The following is a 23,515-nucleotide window of genomic DNA, read 5'->3' on the forward strand; positions in this document are numbered from 1 at the left end:
CCACAAAAAGAATGCAAGTTCAAGGGTTCATCTGGCAAGATGGGAGGACCATTGCAGCAGCAGTAGTGGGAGGTGTGGAAGTAAGATTGATCTTGCACTTACTTGCTCTCAAATAAACTATCTTTCCTTCATTCTGAGCAGAGCTTGTGGTATTCTGTAATGTCTGTAACTTTACAAAACATACACCCCAGCAAATTGCACTGGACCTTTTTTTTATATCAGGCTCATATGATTCCATCCAGTAACCTGTCCTTGGCAACCCTCCCAAAGCCACCCCAATCTAGATCACACCCACAAAGCAAAACATGGCTACAGACTGGGTTTTTCTGAAATCCAAGAAGCAAGAAGTGACTTTCAGTATATCACATTAATGTCTAAAAGAAGTACTTTCCCTCCTAAAGGATCATATATCATATATCAATCAGGATCAAGGCAGCTATAAGTTGAATGCAATTTTTTTAATCAGTGTAGCGAAAAATAGGGTATACAACTTAAACTGACATGAATTCATGCATTTTATCCATGAGATGTTCTCCATTCCTCCTATACATTTTCTACTTTCACAAAGAAACCAAACCATAAACATGAAATTATAGTTAGTATGTTAATCTGTGGCATCAAAGAATAATGACAGTCCACTTAATATGGTGGAAGCTCGTACAATGATGACAAAAGCAATCAAATGCACAGTACTTCCTTCCATTGACCGAAAAGCTTTCTGACCACAGTCTAGGGGATTCTCAGATGGTCACCACATGATGAGTTTGGAGAAGGAAGTTCCTCTTTGTCACATTTACAGAAAATGACTGACAAGTGTGACATTTGCTCAGGCGGTGGTGTTTGGCGTAACCATGGCGTTATCACTTGGCAAAGTTCATCATGTCTGACAGTTTCCCACATTGTGGAAAGCTTCCTCCCACCCTTCATATTTTGTAATCAGAAAATTACATGGAATCATTTCAGATAAAAATGAGCAGAATATGTCAACACTTTTAGAGGAAGAAGTGGGTGCAAATATCAAGCTATACTTTGGAAAAACCGCTAATGGGAATTTCACCTGTTTGTTTTTTTAAAAAAAATCCATGCTTTGTATAATACAAATTCAATTATTTCTTTGTAATGTTTTACACAGATGACAAGGGACCTTCCATGTTTCTAGCAGATGTGTGGTTTTAATAACTCTTTGTGGACTCCACCAGTCACTGGAACATTGATAAAGTACTAGAGTATAGAACTTGTGAAGTAAGAACAAACATTATACTTGTGATGAGAGAACATAATGTCTCTAACCTCTCCTAGCACCAGAGACAGAGGTTTAAAGTCTCTTGCAATACTTACTTAGGCAATCCCTCATAGTTCGAGGATGATGGTCCTCCGTCTTCGCTATCTTGGGGATGGATCCATAGATGGCTGAAGAGACCTATTCTTGATCTGCATGTTCTCCCACGGTGAGGACATCGGTTTCCAGGTGGAAGGCGGTCTCGGTCAGGATTGGCTTGACGGGACTTCCTCTTGGCACGTTTCTCCCTTAAGCCCTCCATTCGTGCCTCTTGGAACTCCGCAGCACTGCTGGTCACAGCTGACCTCCAATTAGAGCGCTCAAGGGCCAGGGCTTCCCAGTTCTCAGTGTCTATGCCATCATTTTTAAGGTTGGCTTTAAGCCCATCTTTAAATCTCTTTTCCTGCCCACCAACATCCCATTTCCCGTTCTTGAGTTCGGAGTAGAGTAGCTGCTTTGAGAGAGGGTGATTCAGACAACGTGGCCAGTCCAGCGAAGTTGATAGCATAGGAACATCACTTCAGTGCTAGTGGTCTTTGCTTCCTCAAGCACGCTGGCATTTGTCTGCCTGTCTTCCCAAGAGATTTGCAGCCAACGCTGACGGAAACGCTCCAGGAGTTGGGTGTGATGTCTGTAGACCGTCCACGTTTCGCAGGCATAGAGCACAATTGCTTTATAAACAAGCACCTTGGTATCTCTATGGATGTCCCAATCCTCAAACACTCTGTGCTTCATTCGGAAGAATGCTGCATTAGCAGAGCTCAGGCGGTGTTGTATTTCAGTGTCGATGTTGACTTTTGTGGAAAGGTGGCTGCCAAGGTAGTGGAAATGGTCAACATTTTCTAATGTTACACCATTAAACTGTATTCCTGGCATTGCAGAGGGATTAGCTGGTGCCTGTTGGAAGAGCGCTTTGGTTTTATCGATGTTCTCGATGTTCAGTGAGAGTGCAATAATGCAGAGAAATTCAGAAAGATTCTTTGCCTATATGTGTTGGAAAATATCAGATATAGTAATGGATCTCACAAGCATAATATCCAATTGACAAGGCAGAAATTGAACAACAGCCAGTCCCATACTTTCCCTCCCTCTGACCCATAGGGTCTAGAGCAGGCCTGCACAACCTGTGCCCTTCCAGTTGTTTTGGCCTCCAACTCTCAGAATCTCTAACCAGCTGTTTCAAATGTCAGGAATTCTAGGAGCTAAGTCCAAAATACCTGGAGGGCCACAAGTTGTGCAGATCCGGCCTAGAGTAAGAAACAAGGTTAGACTTCTTGACAAGAGTAGCTATCAGTACAAACATTTAAGCATAGTCAAATGCATGGTCTAAGGGAGGAGTGAGAGGGAAAATAAATAAGTTGGAAAAACTTGGAAAATAAGTTGTAAATTAGAGTGAACCTCCATAAATAAATGGTGACTCTAATCGCCTGACATGCAAACAAGCAAATTCAAGCCTTGCTAACTCTAACATTATCTAATGTGTTTTTGTTCTTCTGTAGATCTTGTGCTCGCCTCATGCATAATGTTACCATCTCTTTTATTAATAGGATTATTGCAGTTTGATGCCACTTTAACTTTAACAAGCTATGGAACCACAGAAGTTGTAATTTGGTGAGGCACGAGCACTATTTGGAAGACAAGGCCAAAAACCTACAACTCCAATTCTTTTATCACATTGCGCCATAGCAGTTAAAATTGTGTGAAGATGCATACATTCTCTTTCTGACAAGTTGATATGCTTCCCTAGCTTGTCCCTTCCAGAATTCTTTAGGCAATGGCATTCTTCACAATGTTTATATGCCTGCAAGAGGCATCTCTAGAATGTTGGCACCTCAGGCCTCATTTGCCTATTTTCCTTCTGGCCCTGTGCTCCTCCCTTCCAGTATTTGCATTTTTTTTGTAAGTCGTGTCTGCTGACAATAAGAAAATTAGGTACTTCTTGGGAAAGGAGGTTATTGTGGTTTGGCGGCAGGGAATTGGGTGCCATCCAAATGTTAGGATTGCTGCTTGCTCCATAGATGCAGTAGGTAAAGGTAAAGGTTTTCCCCTGACGTTAAGCCCAGTCATATCTGACTCTGGGTGTTGGTGCTCATCTCCATTACTAAGCCGAAGAGCCGGCGTTGTCCGTAGACACCTCCAAGGTCATTTATTTATTTATTTATTTATTTACAGCATTTATATTCTGCCCTTCTTACCCCGAAGGGGACTCAGGGCGGATCACATTACACATATAGGCAAACATTCAATGCCTTTTAATATAGAAAAAAGACAAGACAAACATAGGCTCCGAGTGGGCCTCGAACTCATGACCTCCTGGTCAGAGTGATTCACTGCAGCTGGTTGCAGCTGGCTTGCTCTCCAGCCTGCGCCACAGCCCGGGTCATGTGGCCAGCATGACTGCATGGAGCGCCGTTACCTTCCCGCCGGACCTATTGATCTACTCACATTGGCATGTTTTTGAACTGCTAGGTTGGCAGAAGCTGGAGCTAACAGCAACCGCTCACACCGCTCCCGGGGTTTGAACCTGGGACCTTTTGGTCTCCAGCTCAGTAATCTTGGAGAGAGAAAAATTGGGTATAAATAAATATAATAACAAGAACAACAACAGCAACAACAACAATTTGGACGACAGACCACTGAAGAACACCAAAGTAGGCTTCAGACATTGTAGGAAAGAATTCTCCTTGAAGCACTGGAAAACCTTGACAACACTAGACTAGATGGACCAATTACAGTGGAGTCTCAATTATCCAACACTCGCTTATCCAAGGTTCTGGATTATCCAACGCATTTTTGTAGTCAATGTTTTCAATATATCGTGATATTTTGGTGCTAAATTTGTAAATACAGTAATTACAACATAATATTACTGTGTATTGAACTATGTTTTCTGTCAAATTTGTTGTATAACATGATGTTTTGGTGCTTAATTTGTAAAATCATAACCTAATTTGATGTTTAATACGCTTTTCCTTAATCCCTCCTTATTATCCAAGATATTCGCTTATCCAAGGTTCTGCTGGCCCGTTTAGTTTGGATAAGTGAGACTCTACTGTATATGAATCTGTATAAATCAGGTTTCTGAGTCCCTTTATGGTCTCCATATCATGTCACTCAGAACCAAGAGAGTGTTGCAGTGGCAGCAAATTATTCTTACAATTTAACTATTTTAAAATGTATAATTCATGGGGTTATTAAGTACTATACACTGTTCTTGTTGTTGCTGTTGCTGTATGCTTTCAAGTCATTTCTGAGTTATAATGACCCTAAGATGAGCCTATTATAGGGTTCTCTGGGGCTGAGCATGTGTGACTTGCCACCCAGAAGATTTGCATGGTTGAGCAGGGAATTAGACTTTGGTCTCCAGAGTCGTCCAATATTCAAAACACTACATCACACTGTCTCTCCAAAAAAAAACCTGTCCTTATGCCAATTCATGGTTAAATGTTTAAACTTCAATCAAAGATATGTGAATGCCTCCAAAACAAACGACATCAGAACTGAATGAAAGGGCAGAGCAGGCAACTCAATCCAAATCAAACAGTGTTTTGCATAAATTAAGGAAATAATTATCCAGTGACACAGTAATGTAAGAGCATGGCACATTTCCCTTTGGAAAATAACACTGAACAGTAAGTGCCAGCTGCCATCAAATGATATATCCCAGCACTTTAGCTCTATGCAAAGTACCGTCTATTGTATTTTTATTAAGCAATAGAGCTTATGAGTGTAATTGTACAGTAGCAGAAGCCATTGAATGTGAATAAATCATGAGAACAAGAAAAGAGCAATCCCTTGCCAGGGACAGACAAGGGCCTTCATCTTTTGAAAGGAAAAAAAAGAAATTGTTTCCTTGTGCCAGGAACAGTGTTATCAAACAATAAATAAAAGAATGAGGGGTTACAGGAAAGGTATACTGGTGTCTGGATCTACTTTTCTTTCTTTTTTTCGTGTCAGGAGCAACCTGAGTTGCTTCTGGAGTGAGAGAATTGGCCGTCTGCAAGGACGTTGCCCAGGGGACGCCTGGATGTTTTGATGTTTTTGCCATCCTTGTGGGAGGCTTCTCTCATGTCCCCGCATGGAGCTGGAGCTGATAGAGGGAGCTCATCCGCGCTCTCCCCGGGTGGGATTCGAACCTGGCAGCCTTCAGGTCAGCAACCCAACCTTCAAGTCACAAGGCTTTTATCCCCTAGGCCACTGGAGGCTTATTCAGAGGAACTGATATGCACTCAAGTCCAGAGGGCTTGGTGTCACAGTTAGGAGAACTAAGGAATTGTTCACATCAAGTCGGCATAAAGTCAAGTTAGTTTTCCTTGCCATTTTGCCATTCCTATCTATATTCTTTTATCCAGGCTCCCAACCCAGGGCAAATGGAATTGAGCATGAAAATCTATAAGGTCAATGACAGTCAATAGAATTTAAGGAATCGGGACATCTCCAAGACACACACAGCACCTTTTGCAGGGTTGAAGGCATGCATCCTACTTGAGTCTTTTAAAAAAGAGAGAGAGAGAGAGAGAGAGAGAGAGAGAGAGAGAGAGAGAGAGAGATTAGAGAACAGGCAAATATCACTCTGATCAAAAGGTAAAAATGATAAAGAAAGAGAGTAATCAAAACTGCCCATCAAGACAACATTTTGACAGAGCCTTGCCACCTCATCACATGAAGCTCTGCCCCATTGTAGGACATTTTCCAAATGGAGCCAGTACGGACCCTGCTGAAGTCCATCATATGAAGACTACTTCCAGCGAGGCTCCGTGTGGAGATACTGCTGGAAGGAAAATTTCAGAACACTGCTGACTGCCTGTGTTCTGATTAGAAGTCAGGGACATTGCGGGAGGAAGCCGGGCATTATATCCATGAGAAGTATCAGCTTTCCCTGTGTGATGGAGAATGGGACAATGCAGGTGACACAGGGTCAGAGCCGGCCCTAGGTATTTTTCAAGTGTAGGCGAACAGAATTTTGCCCCCCCCCCAAACCAATCACTGAAAAATAAAAGCGTTGGATAAGCAAAAATGTTGGATAATAAGGAGGGATTAAGGAAAAGCCTATTAAACATCAAATTACATTAAGATTTTACAAATTAAGCACCAAAACATCATGTTGTACAACAAATCAACAGAAAAAGCAGTCTCAACTGCGCCCCTGTATGTTTGCGCCCAAAGCAACCGCTTAATTCGCCTCATTTTTGGACTGGCTCTGTACAGGGTACAGAGCGACAGTTTCTTCCACTGCCACACTAATTCGTCACACTGTCCCACAGATTCCCTGCTGTCACCCAGCTTCAGGACTTCAGTAGCCACAATTGCACAAATAAAGAGATATCAGAGCTGGTCACTTGCTCTAAGGCAGGAATGGACCACATGGCTTCTCCACATGCAGATTCAGGAGAATCCTGAAACCCATGCAATCCCTCACCAACCCCAACATCATCTCCAAGTTTTCAATCAAATTTGCCTGCCCCCAGATCATCACAAAACATCTGTGTTTGTGTATCTTTCCACCCACAAACCTACACTAAAAATCTTAGAAAAATCACCATGTTTTGGTCACAAATTGTTAAAGTTTGAGCATTCCTTATCCAGAATTCCAAAATATTCCAAAACCCAAAATTGTCTACAAAGGTGGTTGAGATTGTGACACCTTTGCTTTCTGATGGTTCAATACATACAAACTTTGTTTCATCCACAAAATTATTAAACATATTGTATAAAATTACTTTTGTCTTTGGACTTTGGTCCCATCTACAAGATATCCCATTACGTACACATATGAAAATATAGCTATTTTAACATTTGAATAAATCCAAAATTCTGGTCCCAAGCATTTCAGATAAGGGATATTCAATTAGTATAGCAGCAGCAGCAGTAGTATCCCATATCATATTAGTCAGCCTCAATTAGAGTAAATTCAATGAATCAATTATTGGATGGTATGTCAACATTTAAGTTAATTCCCCTAAATTCAATTGATCTACTTTAGTTGAAATTAAGAACAAGATTCAGGTTGTCATTGTTGTTGTCATTTTCATCATCAAATGATTACAATTGAAACTAGTTGTGATATTATATCATTGCTGTCATCCTATAAAGCAACACTAAGGCCTGCTCCTGTTTAGAGCTGCCCACCAGTCTGAGGAGCTAAACATCTTTGCTTTTCCCTTCACTTGTTCACAAGTGCTGAAGGAGGGATGGATGGTACATTTGCATGTTCCTTTGGGCCCCAGGACACTGAAAAATAAGATACAGTCCCATCCCTTGCTGAGCCCTTTAGATCTGTTTTAAATTATAAACCCAAACAAGCCACATTCTTTGTTTTCAACTCCATCCTTTTGTGATGTAGGAAATGAGAATGATTGGGGCGAGGAACTTGCTCTTTCTTAAGACTTTTAATAAGCATTTAATGTAATGGTTGTTCTGGATTTGATTATCCATTTAGGAGGTCTACAGACATGCCATCAGACCAACATGTTCCACTTATTGGTGTGATGATGGGTAATAAACGCATGAGCCAGATCAACCAGTTACTCAGATTGCAGTGTAATAATAAAGCAAGAATGAATGAAAGAGGAGTATTACATAGTGTGTTGCTTCATAGCCAAACTATGTTTTATGTGAAGTACATGGTTTTGATTTGCATCTTTTTGGGCGGAAGGGTTTGTATTTGCAATAGGGAGCCAAAATGGTTTGGGCCTTATCCGCTCTAGGATGGTAATCTTTACCCCAACCCCCTGGTTTCAGAGAAAATCCGTCTTTACCAATCTGCAAGTTGGTAACTACAGACAATCCCCAAGTTACTAACATCTGACTTATATACGACTCACAGCTAATAACAGGGGTGAGACAACAGGAAGTGAGAGAAATTTACCCCTAGGAAAAGAAAATCATTCCTGGAAGAGTTATCATGGGGGAAAGGTGTCTCAACTGAAACTTTATCACCAATCCTTGTTTCCACAAGAAGCCAAAATTTTCAAAATCCAATTACATTATGTAACAAAATTTGAAAAAAAATATGTTTCTAGTTTGAAATTGTTATTTCTTGTTTAATTTATGTGGTACTTACTTTGACAGTAGTTGTTATACTACAGAAACTTTGTGGCTGCAACAAACTATGCTGAATTGGTTGAGACTCTATCATTGAAGAACTATAGCAGAATGTGCTGATGGATCGGGCTGTTGTGTGTTTTCCAGGCTGGATGGCCATGTTTCAGAAGCTTTCTCTCCTATATACCTCACATCTGAGGATGCCTGCCATCAGGGGCGGTTCAACCAGTAGGCAAACTACGCGGTTGCTGAAGGTGCCATCCTCTGGGGGTGCAGTTGAGGTGCCTCCAAGTGCCCTAAGGCTGATGAGAAGCTTCTTTTTTGTCTTTTTTTCTTTTTTTTCTCCTCCCTGCTGGGAGGGAGCATGCCATCTGGGCACACCTCACCTTTCCCATCCCGCATGCGTGCATGCGTGAATGCATGCGTATGCACCCCTGCCTCCTCCTCCCAGGCTCGCATAATGGTCAGAGATGCGCGCTATTTCCCCCCATCTTCTTCTTCTTCCCCCCTCCCCCCTTTTTAAAATTCTCACCTTGAGAAAAGGTGCCATTGCGCCGCTTCCTCCCCCTCTCCTCCTCCCCACATGCATGGGCACCCACAGGTAAGCATGCATGCATTTGCTCACAACTGGGAAGGAAGGTGGGAGGGGGAGGCCTGCTCGTGCACTCACTTATCCAACATAAACGGGCCAGCAGAATGTTGGATAAGCGAAAATGTTGGGTAATAAGGAAGGATTAAGGAAAAGCCTATTAAATGTCAAATTAGGTTATTATTTTACAAATTAAGCACCAAAACATTATGTTTTTCAACAAGTCTGCCACTCGTTTTGGAGCATGGCTGCACACCTCTATCTTCTACCTTTTATTTTTCAGTGATTGGTTTTGGGGGGGGGGCAAAATTCTGTTCGCATACACTTGAAAATTACCTAGGACCGGCCCTGCCTGCCATACAGCTTATGGAACATGGCCATACAGCCTGGAAAACACACAACAACCCTGTGATTCCGACCATGAAAGCCTTCGGCAACATGCTGATGGATGTCCTGCAAAAACAAAGCCTTCGACAACATGCTGATGGATGTCCTGCAAAAACAAACATTAATAAATGTTTTCCATGTTTTTATGGTAGAACAAATTAGGAAATTTCATTTACAACCCAGGGACAAAAAAAATGTGTTACATAGTGTTATCACAGGGACAGAAAGTGAGGTGAAATCATCTGAACAGGGGCACAGACAGCAAAACACACCCCACGGGGTATTGACCACAAAGCATGTGTGTGTGTTCGTGAGTGTGTGTGTAGATATACAGTAGAGTCTCACTTATCCAACATCCGCTTATCCAACATTCTGGATTATCTAACACAGTCGGCCTTTTAGTAGTCAATGTTTCTGTAGTCAATGTTGTGATATTTTGGTGCTAAATTCGTAAATACTGTAATTACTACATAGCATTACTGCATATTGAACTGTTTTCTGTCAAATTTGTTGTATAACATGATGTTTTGGTGCTTAATTTGTAAAATCATAATCTAATTTGATGTTTAATAGGCTTTTCCTTAATCCCCCCTTTTTATCCAACATATTCACTTATCCAACGTTCTGCCGGCCCGTTTATGTTGGATAAGTGAGACTCTACTGTATATAGATATGGAGCTATACTTTAAAAATGTGCCTGTTTTGACATACGTACAAATTCTTGGACACTGCCTTTATATATTTTTATATATTTAGTAGATAGATGTAATTTTAATTGACAGGCATGGGAGATTACCAATATTTGTTATTATGTTATTGTATATGCTTTACAGTCTATCAGTAGATTGTAATTGTTTGCATTCTGGGGTTCGGGAGGGTTCAGCTACGATTTTCTGCATTTCAAATTATTGCCCCAAAGCAGCCTAAGATAAGAGTTGGAGAGTGAGAGGGGTGAGTTGGCAACTATATATGAAATTGCACTCTAGTATCACTGCGCTGTTGGTTTAAACTTTGACCATCTGGACTTGAATTCCCACAGATGCTTTTAAAGAGATGTCAAAACCTTCGAAATGTTAGGGAAATGTATAAACAAAGCATCGAAGACTGGCTTATGCTGCTTTGTGACTTTGAAAAAAAAGATCTTTGAAAATTAACTTGAAGAAGATTAGCTACTACCATGCAAGGATTGCAAGGAACACCTGTACCTCAAACTCAAATTAAAATAGAGCTAATATAGAACGTGAATAGAATAGAATAGAATAGAATAGAATAGAATAGAATAGAATAGAATAGAATAGAATAGTTCCAAAATGGTGTTTTTGGAGTACAGCTCTGGGAAATGCATCCCAAGTACTTTTTCAAGATTATGTTGGGATATAATTACAAAGACAGAACAATATAAGGACATTGCCCATGAATGAGAATTCTTCCCCCACTATTCTTCCCTCTTTCCAATGTTCAATTATCATAGAGAGTGAGATGTTGAATTCATTCACATTTAAGAAATCCTAACTTTGTTATGTTTACTTTCTGTTAGTAACTTTGCCTACCCCTTTTCTTTGGATACAAAAATTGTATTCATGAATGCTTAGGTTTAATTCTAATTTATTGCAATGCAAGAAATTTGGGCTAAAGGAAATTTCACTTTGGAGGATGGAATTCTGTATTGTGTGCGGTTGTATTTGTATGCCACTTTGACTCCCACCTACAGGAGAAAAGCAGTATAGAAATGATAATAATAATTCTGATTTGGAGAGGAATGGCTTTATTTTATCCTCCCCCAGGTCTGCTTCTTAAAACTCTGGTTTAGAAACTCATCTAAAGAGCATGCAAAATCACAATAAGATTCTGTGTACCTCCACACCTGATTTCCAGGCAAGTTTAAACTTCACAGAAGTAGGAGTCAATTGGTATACTCATACTTTTTTTGTTTCACCTGTTATTTCTATTTTTGTTCCATTGTTCAATTGCTCATTTTCTATTTGTTCCCCTTTTTTCTAGCCTATTATGGCTCATCAATACATATTTTGGAGCCCCCAGTGGTGCAATGGGTTAAACCCTTGTGACGGCAGGACTGCTGACCGACAGGTCTGTGGTTCAAATCCAGGCAGAATGGGTGAGCTCCCTCTGTCAGCTCCAGCTCCCCATGTGGGGACATGAGAAAAGCCTCCTACAGGATGGCAAAACATCAAACACTCGGGTGTGCCCTGGGCAACATCCTTGCAGACGGACAACTCTCTCACACCAGAAGTGACTTGCAGTCACTCCTGACATGAAAAAAATACATATTTTACATTGTTTCATGAAAATCAATCTCCAGCATTTTCCATCTGCCAGTAGCATTCCATAGTATCATACTGCAAGAGACAGATATATTTATTCATTCTTTCAAGCATTCATTTAATTTGTATCCAGACTTTTGCCTGACAAGGGACCCAGGCAGCTTACAAAATGTAGATATTTTAGTTTAATACTTACTATTACAAAAGTTTACAACTATTAAACATCAATTTTATTAATACGTAGTTAAAATAGTTTTCTCCAGCTTGGAACGTTACCTTGACGTGGTGCTGGGGCTTGAGTGCCTTGATGAAGCCATTAGCTATACCGTGCAGGGCCACCCAAGACGGGAAGGTCATGGCAGAGAGGTCAGACCAAGCACGATCCCTGGGGAAGGTAATGGCAACCCACCCCAGTATTCTTTCCATGAAAATTACATGGATCAGTACAGCCAGAGAAATGTCAGTATACCATCAGAAGATAGGACCCCAGGTCGGAAGATGGTCAAAATGCTACTGGGGAGGAGCAGAGGACTAGTCCAAGTAGCCCCAGATGTGATGACGCAGTTAGCTCAAAGCCGGAAGGAAAGCTAACGGCTGACAGTGCTGGAGGTGAAGGACAAATCAGATGTTCTAGAGATCAACACACTATAGGAACCTGGAATGTAAGATCTATGAGCCAGGGCAAACTGGATGTGGTTATTGGTGAAATGTCAAGATTAAAGATAGACATTCTGGGAGTCAGTGAACTGAAATGGACTGGAATGGGTCACTTCACAAAAGATGACCACCAGATCTACTAACCTGCGGACAAGAGGAACACCGAAGAAATGGAGTAGCCTTCAACTGGAAAATAGAAGGAGAAAACGTGGAGGCAGTGACAGACTTTATATTTCTAGGCATGAAGATCACTGCAGATGCAGACTGCAGCCAGGAAATCAGAAGACGTTTACTTCTTGGGAGGAGAGCAATGGCCAATCTTGACAAAATAGTGAAGAGCAGAGACATCACACTGGCAACGAAGGTCCGCATAGTTAAAGCAATGGTATTCCCCATAGTAACCTATGGATGTGAGAGCTGGACCATAAGGAAGGCTGAGCAAAGGAAGATAGACGCTTTTGAACTCTGGTGCTGGAAGAAAATCCTGAGAGTGCCTTGGACCGCAAGAAGATCCAACCAGTCCATCCTCCAGGAAATAATGCCCGGCTGCTCACTGGGGGAAGGATATTAGAGGCAAAGCTGAAGGAGACAGGAAAGCTTGGAAAAGATCACGATGCTGGGGAAAATGGAAGGAAAAAGAAGAGAGGCCAACCAAGGGCAAGATGGATGGACGGTATCCTTGAAGTGACTGGCTTGACCTTGAAGGAACTGTGATGGCCAACAGGGAGCTCTGGCATAGACTGGTCCATGAGGTCACAAAAAGTCGGAGACGACTAAACGACTGAGCAGCAGCAGCAAAATAGTTTTAAAATACATTTGAATTATAATTTAAAAGACAAAATAAAACCAAAGGGTGCCTCTTTGAATACTACTCTGGCATATGATTAAAATCATGTTGGTGGAAGAGAGCAAGGAGGCAACTAGGCAAATTTTCCATGGGAGGGAGTTCCACAGTCTTGGAGCAACCACTGAAAAAACTTTGTCCCATATCCTCACCAAGAGCATCCAAGATGATGGTGGGCATGAGAGCAACCCCTCTGCCAAAGATCTATGAAGTCATTCTGGCTGTTATAGGGCAATAGGAATACATTCTTTTGGATAGTCTGGACCCAAAGCACATAGGGCTTCAAAGGTCATACCCAATACTTTGAAATCTGCTTGGAAAATGACTGGTGGCCAGTAAAGCTCTTTCAACTGGAGAGTTTCATGACCCTTGTAACCAGCTCCGGCATTGCTGCATTTTGAGCTGCTTGGGATAACCACTATTGGGACGTGTTAACTTTGTGCACTCAGATTTTAACATTCCGTTTTCTTAAGAAACCCCCTAAAGGCAACATATGTTTCGACGGCATCAATATGCTGTGGATTTACACATTTCTCTAAAATGTATCCTCTGAAACAACAGAGACAAAATTTCATGCAGATGGAAGAGCTTCCTTTCTTGCCAGGACTCTCATATCCTTCAGTTGCTTTCATCTTTTCTGGGCCCCTATGTAAACAACTCCCTGAGTAAATTAAGTATTCCCACATGGTTTCAGACCCTGCCATTTTCATGTCTATTTACTTCACTCCTTGTTACACATCAGAAATAGAGAATGCCTGACAGGAATTTGGACCACGCTGAAAGAAATAAATGACAAACATTTGGTATTTTTGTAGAGTTCAGGGTATGATTGTCATTTGTAAGTATAAATAATGGCAGTTTTACATCAGAGTGTTTTTTTTATAAGCTGCTTCAGCTTTCTATTAAAACTTAAGATTTCAAAATGACTAGAATCAATAACAGGACCAATTTCACTTCATGCTAGGATGGACATATGCTCAAGGTTGGAGGTACATTTTAATACTTCTTAGCCATTGTTAGTCTTCATTGTCAGAATTAATGGTAACCACAGGTGCTGTTTCTAATCACTGGTAGTCATTTCTGGCTACTTATTAACTGTTATTTTTTGGGAAGGAACTGTTTTGAAAGGAAATGAGAAAGCATCATTTGTTGTCCAAAGAGTACTCTAAAAACAGTTTGGTTGTATGGCTAATACTTTGTCACAACTAGCAAGTATTTTGCTGTAATACATGACCTTAGAACCGTTAAAGTCAGAGCTTGTAAAAGTTTGTTTTGGCCCAGAATTTCTCCAACAAGCTTGAATATAGTCATGCCATGGACGTAGTCAAATGGATTGCAGCCCTTTGTAGTAAGAAAATATAACCTGTGAAGTTAATACCATTATGTAAGGTTTTTTCCGTTGATAAGATCCGGAGGTATCTGATCCTGGGGATAAGTGCACGGATTACCAGTTTATGCCCTCCATTAAACTGTTTGGTCAACAAAACTACCCATTGTGCTTCCTTTATATAAACTGGACTGAGCAATTAATCCCATCATGAACTATTTTGCATATTGCCGCACCTCTCTCCGACGTGGACCTTTAAATGGACTCACACTTCAAATCAACAAATGACAACTCCTTGAGTTTCCCACTGCCAGAAGGGCCAATCACTGGACTGCCTCATGGAGCCAGCCGCCAATAACAGCCCAGATCCTAGATGGGCCAGTTTTCGGCCAATTGAAGACTAGTGTGGATGTTTTGTATTTTGCATTGTGTATGTTGGATCTTCGAAAGTGCAGACTCTGTTCTGACATCCTTTTTGGCATGAAATAATAAACCTGCGATCCATTTGTCTTCAACTAAGTTCATTTCGGATTGATGTAATTGGGATAGCGAAGCATGCCAGTCTCGAGACCTGAGGTCTTAGCAGACAGCTGAAATCACTCATCAGCATGGCTGGGAAGGTGACCAGATTCTGCCTCCTCCCCCAGTACACTGATCCCCATCCAACTCCCCAAAAAAGACAGGAATCTGCACTTACCTGAGCTCCAGGATGTTTACTTGCCATGGGATTGAGCAAGGCAGCTTGGGAGGAGCAACCACATAGCAGAATCAGGGAGTAAACATCCTGGAGCTTATGTAAATGCCGGTTTTCTGTCATGGGGAGGAATATGGGGTGCAGAGGGCAGGACAGACAACCGGGCTGTGGCACAGGCTGGTGAGCAGCCTGCTGCAATAAATCACTCTGACCATGAGGTCATGACTTCGAGGCCAGCCCATGGTGGGGTGAGCACCCGTCAATTAAAACAATAAAAAATAGCCCCTGCTCGTTGCTGACCTAGCAACCTGAAAAATAGTTGCATCTTTCCAGTAGGAAATAAGCTACCACTTATAAAGTGGGGAGGCAAATTTAACTAATTTATGACATTGGAATGAGGAAGTGCCTCACAGTGATGTTTTTTACTGGGATAATTGTTTTATTGCTTTGTTATTGTTATTTGTTTATCGGGCCAGGCCCCATGTAAGCCGCCCCCAGTCCCTTCGGGGAGATGGGGCAGGGTATAAAAATAAAGTTGTTGTTGTTGTTGTTGTTGTTGTTGTTGTTATTATTATTATTATTATTATTATTATTATTATTATTATTATTATTATTAAGCAGCTGCTACCCCTGTGGCCAGAATCGAACATCCCCTCAGGAGAAGGTTAAATTGCTTCTGCGTCTGTCTCTGTCTCGGTTTTATGTGTATATGGGCATTGAATGTTTGCCCTATATGTATATAATGTGATCTGCCCTGAGTCCCCTTCGGGGTGAGAAGGGCGGAATATAAATACTGTAAATAAATATAAATACTGTAAATAAATAATTCAGACCCTCCCATTTTGTTTTAACCTGGGGTGCACCCGCATTAAGCAGCTTATCCTGGGTTAACTTTCATCAGTCAGTATGCATTAAATGGCAGTGGAGAACCACCCACAATGTAATATAGCAATTTAAATGTTGGACTAGGACTCAGGGGAACCAGGGTTTGAACCTCTGATCAGCCATACAAACCCACAGGTGACCTTAGGCAAGTAATACTCTGCAGTCCCAGAGGAGAACAATAACAACACCCTACACACACCAAATAAAGCTTGCTAAGAAACCCCATGACAGCTTTTTCTTTGTGTCACCATAAGTCATGAATGGCTTGAAGGGACACAACAACAAATGATAGAATGAGAGAGCTGGTAGGACCAAAAGGGCTTTCTAGTCCTCCAGTATACATATTCAAAAATAAGCTTAATTGTGTTGAATATTCCTATATAAATATATATAAGATCACAGCCTAATTTGATTCTAGGACATAATTTAATTTAAGTACAAGGCAGGAGTGGAAAACAAAAAGGTCTTCATCCACACATGGCTCACGATGATGTTTTGCCCAGAGATGGTGTGCCAACAGTTTTTAAATGTTGTAAGGCATGGCTAATATTGGACTTCATTCCCCTTCTTTCCCCACCAATCTTCTTGCTTCTCTTCCTCCATCACAAGTAGCAGAATTCTAATTTGAATTCAATATGAAATACTAGAGGATTGGTGAAAGGACAAGATAACATATACGGTTACAGCGTGGCACAATACTTTTGAAAACTTGAAGATATTGGTACCAAAGACCTCAAAAGAGTAGCTTAGATTCAAGCCCAGGCTACTAATCTGTAACAAATTCTCACTGATTTGTGGATAAGAACTAAGAATGAATACATTTAATGAAAAGTGAGCCACATAAATTCAATGGAACTGGTTTCCTGGCCAGTACTCTATTAACAGTACATACCGTCTTTGGTTAAATGACCCCAACTATTAGAAAAAAACATGAGATGCATATGAGGTAAATAATAATAATAATAATAATAATAATAATAATAATAACAACAACAACAACAACAACAACAACATGAAATAATTGAATGATTAAAGAAAACAATGATACAAAATATCTCCCATTCAGCAACTCCTGGAACAGCCTAGGGTTGTTTATTTACAAAAAGTCATGTTATCAATGAAATGTTATTCAAAAGCAAGACACTATATACACAGTGACATTTCTTATATACAGAGTAACATCAAGGAACTGTCTCCTGAAAGGCTCTTCCCATGGCACTGCTAGAAAGCCCACAATGATATGGTGAAGAACAATTGTAGATTTTGCTTTACACTGACGATGCATTAGGAGAGATGGGAAGAGCTGTTCATCCCATAGAAATATTCCTATAAGTTGTGGCCTTTCAATTGCTTGTAGTAGCACACCATGGGATGAAACCATAAAGAACCAACTCTAACAGTACATAGTACTGCAACATCTAAAGAGCAAGTTTGCTCTCAAGAAAAACAATTTGACCAGAGCAGTATTTTTAATGGAGATTATAGACTTTGTAGTCCGAACACATTTGGAAGGCACAGGTTTGAAGAAGTCTGGCACAATGTCGGAGTTTACACTGTTGAAACATGAATGGTGTGGCAGTCAGTAAGGACCGCTGGCATGTGAAGACTATTCACATAAGTAACAGTTTGCAACAGAGAAGAAGTCCAGGCTCCTGAGACGTTTGGTGAAAAGTTGGAAATTCTAAACCATTTGCTCTCCTTCATAAATACGAAGATTGGGTGCTCTTCAATCTAAGGAGAAAATAAAAGAGACAGGGTTATACTTTGAAAAGGCAAGTGGGCATCTGTGGCTATACCAAGAACTGGGACTACCAATTATTTTCATTTGCCCATGCTGTTGTACCTATAGGAACTTATTTTGTCAGTAGTAGCAGGTATGTGTACGTATGTGCCTTCAAGTTGTCTGGATTTTGTAGGGATTTTTTTAAGGCAAGCAATGTGTAGCAAGGCTTGTCAGGTCCTTCTCCTCTGAAATATAACCTACAGCACCTAGTATTCATTGACTGTCTTCTATCCAAGTACAAAGCAGGGCTGACCCTGCTTAGCCTTCAAAATCAGACACAATTTGGTGTCTTCAGGGTATGTAGACCTTCACAGTGCAGGTAGGAGTCTCTACTTGGATAAGTCCTTCTAAAGCTATCTAGCAATTTCTTCCCAATGTGCCAGGAACACATGACATATTTCAGCCCATTTAGCTATAATTGTTTCTTTCTTTCCAAGAAGTTCTCTATCTGAAACAGATGGTTGGTGGATTGGCACTGGTCCCCAGACCACCATTTGAAGTAGCAAGGATTTAGACAATGTCATAACTTTCTGATTACAAATAGAATGCATCCATTAGAGTACTCATTTGTCATTGAAATTTTGTGAAGAAAATCCATTTTGACATGTTGCCTGTTCCGTCTCCCAGGAGTTTGATTTTACAAACTGCTCATAGTTGTAGAAATAGCACCTGTTTGCATTTGTTCCAGGGTTGCTGCAAATTCTGCAGCACTCTGATAGTTAGCCATTAGCAGAGTTTGTAGCCAGCTTAGCAAAGTCTTTGCTGCTTGCAGCTTGCAAATGTATCTTTTTGTTCTGGAGACAGCCCCTTTTCCTGGGGAAAGAAGGCTCCATTTTGAGAAGCCTCTTGCCTTCTAGACTGAAGAAAAAAGAACTCAGATGTGCTTTGTGGCCAAGCCATGCCAACTCTGACAAAGCCATTGTAAGTATTGACCTCTGCCTTTAAAACCAGTGCTGAGCATAGATAGGGAAAGACCTGCTCTTTCTAAAAAATAGTAGCTTAGCACTGGGACAGAGAATATCTCAGGATTTCTCTGCCACTGGAAGAAGCCCTACCAACTTCGCCTCAAAAACTAGTTTTGAGCTTAGATAGTGATAGACCTTTCTGATAGCAGCTCAGGGCTAGGGTGAAGAGGATCTCAGGATCTCTTCACCTTTGGAGGAAGTTGAACCAGCAACTAAATTGGAAAAGCAAGAAAGGAACATCTGCAAGAATTTAAATTGACTGCTTATATTTGCAACCTTAACTACGTGTGCCAAGTCTGCCAAGGACTTTGAGAAAATAAAATTTTGTTTAATTGTTCAACTTGAAGTGCCTTTGGTTACTGGGATTGCCAGAGCTTCTAAGTAAGGCCCCCGCAGTTCACCTGGGCAAAGGAAGAAGCACATCTTAAAGCTTTAAAAGGTGCCTGGGTGTGACGGCATATTGCCACAAAAATAAAGGAAATCACCCTTTCGAGAACATTTCTTAGAAAGGTTTGAAAAGAGGAATTCTATCTTGTGTTAATGTGACCAGTGGGAAATTCCCATAGGGAAGTGCTCCAGACATGTATGTCTTCCTCTCAGTAGAAATTGAACAGTTCAACAAACAATGAAGAGTAGTTTAAACCAAGAAAAGGTAGATGATGGAAATAAATCTGTTAATAGCAGATCTGAAATAGGTCAACAAGGGTTTCCACTGGGATATAGTAACAGAGCTTAATCACTTGATAACAAAGACATGTTTTGATACTGGGTCTTCTTTTATTTCAGTTGCAATCAAGAAAACTTCATCATTTGGGTTAGAAAAAATATTTTTCTAAGCAGTTCAGTTTAGCTGCCTTGAAATGGAGGGAATGTTTGCTATTTTTCTTGTACTCTAAAATGACTCTTTCATATAAAGACTATCTATTTTGTGGGTTCAAATAAAAAGGAAAAAAGTATGTTAGTGCTGAATAAGGATTGCTAGCACATCCCTTTGTACGAACCTGTCTGGGCCCTGAGATCTTAAGGAGAGGTCCTTCTCTTGGTCCCAGCTCCATCTCAAGCTTGGACCATCAAGAGCTACTGTGATTTTGCAATGTGATTTTATATGCTTTTATTTATTTATTTATTTATTTATTACATCACTTCTACCCCGCCCTTCTCACCCATCAGGGGACTCAGGGCGGCTTACAGTATAACCATACACATTAAAAACAGTTGTCATCAAATTTAAAAATCCATCAAGATTAAAAATTACAATAAAATTAAGAATATCCATTAAAATATACATAATTATACATTTAAATATACATTTAAGGCGCTTTCCATGTTCATGTGGGGTCTGTCAGTAGGTCATATATTCTTATCTCATTTTTGCTGCTACTCATGCTCAAATGCCTGGTCCCATAACCACGTTTTTGTCCTCTTTCGGAAAGACAGGAGGGAGGGAGCCTGCCTGACTTCAATGGGGAGGGCGTTCCATAGGCGGGTTTTAAACTGGCTTTAAACTGGATTGCTTTAATACTAATGTTGTTTAATACTGTTTAAATATTTGTAGTTTAAGTTGTATTTAATTTTTTTTAGTTTTGAGCCACTTTGAATCTCTGTAGAGAGAGATAAGGCAGGATATAAACATAATAAATAGAACACTGTTTCAGAAATTATTTCATGTGTGCAGCTGATAAAATTATTAAAGCATATATGACTCCACTCCAAACCAATCATATGTAAGATGTTTGCAGATTCTATTTTATTTTAAAATGCTCTTAATTTATATTCATATACCTAGAACACTTTGTCTCTATGAATTTAACTGAGAAGTTATTAAACTTTTAATATTTGTCCTAAATTCTAAAAGGACATTGTCCATATTTGAGTTATAAATATTGATTTATAAATTTGTACTGTAGCTTCAAAAGTTAGAGTCTGCAGAGTGACAAGAGTCTATATCAAAAGAATACATGCCCACCTCTGTATTGTGTTATGTGATCTGTTTTCCTTTTCATTTCTCTTCCTATGGAAAACTGCAAAACAATAAGATTACAACTTGAACATCTCATTCCCCAGAAATGTTAATTAAATACAGCAAAAGGGAATGAAATTAAATACGTGAATCAATTGTGCAATTCCTGTACCATGGAAAGCTACGCTTCATGTACTATGCTAGACCTTGGCTCATTTACATGACACAGTTATAGCACTATTATTTCACTTTAAATACCATGATTAAATCCTTTGGAATCCTGGGATCTCGGTCGGGTAGTTTTAGTGTTCGACCAAATTATAAGCTTCAGGTTTCCATTGATGTAGCCAATGCAGTTAAAGTGGAACACAGCACTATAGTTGTGTAATTGTTTAGAAATCAGCAACCCCTTGGTCTCTGTGAATTTTATTATTGAAATGGTGTGTTTTCAAATACTCTTCTGAAAAAAAAATTCAGTGAGGGGCAGATGAAAATACTACCAACACTACCAATCATATATAAGTCCTCTTTATTATTGTCATAAATATGGAAATCTTTATATATGATACCTCCAAGAAGACATGAGGCATTACAAGTTGACACTCCTATGGGCACATCTACACTGACCATTTTGTGCAAAAGGCCATTGAATTAGCTCCTTGGCAACTAAACAATGCACAGAGCTGATCCAAGCTAATGCAGACTAAATCTGCTGAACATGGTCTTCAAACACATTAACAAAATTCATGGGTTGCTCAGAAATTTCCCCAGAATCTGGAGGAAACTGTGGCTTTGGGCACATGTAAATAGTTGGGCTGGAAATGAAATGTAACTAACCAAGTATAATCTAAAACCATTTCTGAAGTTGACTTGTAGTTTCATCTGGCATCTATCATCAAGTCCACAACTTCTGACCAGTCATCATGAAATCAGCTATGGATTGATTTCCTTCAGCTGCTTGTGAGTATGTATATATGTTTTCTTAATAACCTCAATAAAACCAAAGCTGCTTTTATCTACGCAACAGTGACTAGTCATATTTGTTCTCTGTTGAAAATAGCTCAGACAACAAACACTGCCTGGCAGAGCATACATCTCCCATACAGATGGAGGTAATTGTCATTCTCTGACACTTCCTGTGTTTAATTGAAAAATTACAACAGGGTAATATTATCATATGGTAACAACCGTAATCCTCGCCCTCTACTTCCTCTTACTGCCATAGATTTTATATCTCACTAAAACACAGTAAAGCATACTATAAATAGGCTTCGTGAAACAAACATAGTTAGTTACAGAGTAATTTAGAAGAAAGAGCCCTTTTGAAGGTCTAGCAGGTGGATGACAAAGTGCCTCATGTTATCATTGTCATGCCTCAAGAGGAACTTGCATGATAAAGATATAAAATGATATAAATCTCAAATATAGTTATAGTGCCTGTATTCCATGGCAGTCTCCCATCCAAGTACTAACCAGAACTGACCCTGCTTAAGATCAGGAAGGATCTAATGTAGTGATTCTCAACCTGTGGGTCCCCAGGTGTTTTGGCCTACAAGTCCCAAAAATCCCAGCCAGTTTACCAGCTGTTAGGATTTCTGGGAGTTGAAGACCAAAATATCTGGGGACCCACAGATCGAGAACCACTGATCTAGTGACTTTAGGACATTTGCCAAACCAGAAAGCCCCCTTTTATTACTGTTTGAGTATCCCTTATCCAAAATTCTGAAAACCAAAATACTCAAATCTGTCCACATGGGTGACTGACACAATGGCACCTTTGTTTTGTGCACAGCGTTGTTAAAAATACTATATATAAAATTAAATTAAAATTGTGTGTGTAAGCTGTATGTGAAATGTAACCTGATTCCATATTTAGACCTGTATCCCATCTGCAAGGTATCTCATTATGTATATACAGTAGAGTCTCACTTATCCAAGCCTCGCTTATCCAAGCTTCTGGATTATCCAAGCCATTTTTGTAGTCAATGTTTTCAATATATCGTGATATTTTGGTGCTAAATACGTAAATACAGTAATTACAACATAACATTAGTGCGTATTGAACTACTTTTTCTGTCAAATTTGTTGTATAACATGTTTTGCTGCTTAATTTGTAAAATCGTAACCTAATTTGATATTTAATAGGCTTTTCCTTAATTCTTCCTTATTATCAAAGATATCCGCTTATCCAAGGTTCTGCTGGCCCGTTTAGCTTGGATAAGTGAGACTCTACTGTACAAGCATTCCAAAATATGAAAAAATCCAAAATACTGTATTACTTCAGATAAGGGATGATCAACCTGTATTTCTTTATTATAATAAACTCACTGCACCATCTTTACTTTGCCCCCAAAGTTCTAATGCTGCAGGTTTTTTTCTTTATCTCTCTTTTTCCCAAATTCATTCCACATCTAATTTCATGCTTCTTGTACCTGAAAAAAGTTTGTGTCCAAGAAGAGCCATCATAGTCCCAAGTATAGCAAGCAATGCTGCTAGAGGTAGGATACTAAAGGAATTTTCATAAATTCCCGTGCCACGAGTAGAAGAGGCTGTGGGGTGAAAGGTTTTCCTTTAATATTCAATATGTAAATTGTAGAATAAGTCAATGTCTCTAGATATCTGGGATCTTTCTAATTGATCATATATTGATAATACAAAATATAGTAGGTGACAACAAAAATATAGGGTAGCAGTTGTAATTGCTGAAAAGGATTTTCATTAGCATCTGCCATCCCATTTCTCCAGGTCAACTGAGCCAGGGAATGTGGAATGGCAGTGTAAATAGTTGTGTCCCTTTCCATTTGGGAACTATTCCAATT

At 39.9% G+C, this 23,515-nt stretch overlaps 1 protein-coding gene and 1 long non-coding RNA gene across 5 annotated transcripts in view; one reads left to right on the forward strand and one right to left on the reverse strand.

Moving 5' to 3' along the window:
* LOC134299453 (uncharacterized) overlaps positions 1–23,515 on the forward strand; it is a 52,935-nt gene that overhangs the window by 11,935 nt on the left and 17,485 nt on the right. The window lies entirely within an intron of this gene.
* The window catches only part of il17rel (interleukin 17 receptor E like), a 68,679-nt gene continuing 61,559 nt past the window's right edge, over positions 16,396–23,515 (reverse strand). Inside the window, exons 16-18 of one of the 4 annotated variants that reach the window (XM_062982271.1) lie at positions 23,129–23,245; positions 20,703–20,757; positions 16,396–17,719 (exon numbers count right to left, since the gene is read on the reverse strand). In XM_062982271.1, the coding sequence (XP_062838341.1) occupies positions 17,689–17,719; positions 20,703–20,757; positions 23,129–23,245 (203 nt within the window). In that variant the 3' untranslated portion in view covers positions 16,396–17,688. The remainder of the gene's footprint in view (positions 17,720–20,702; positions 20,758–23,128; positions 23,246–23,515) is intronic. The other 3 variants (XM_062982273.1, XM_062982272.1, XM_062982274.1) reach the window with 3 other exon arrangements.

Source organism: Anolis carolinensis, chromosome 5, assembly GCF_035594765.1.
Source record: "Anolis carolinensis isolate JA03-04 chromosome 5, rAnoCar3.1.pri, whole genome shotgun sequence".
Classification (NCBI taxonomy): Eukaryota; Metazoa; Chordata; class Lepidosauria; order Squamata; family Dactyloidae; genus Anolis; species Anolis carolinensis.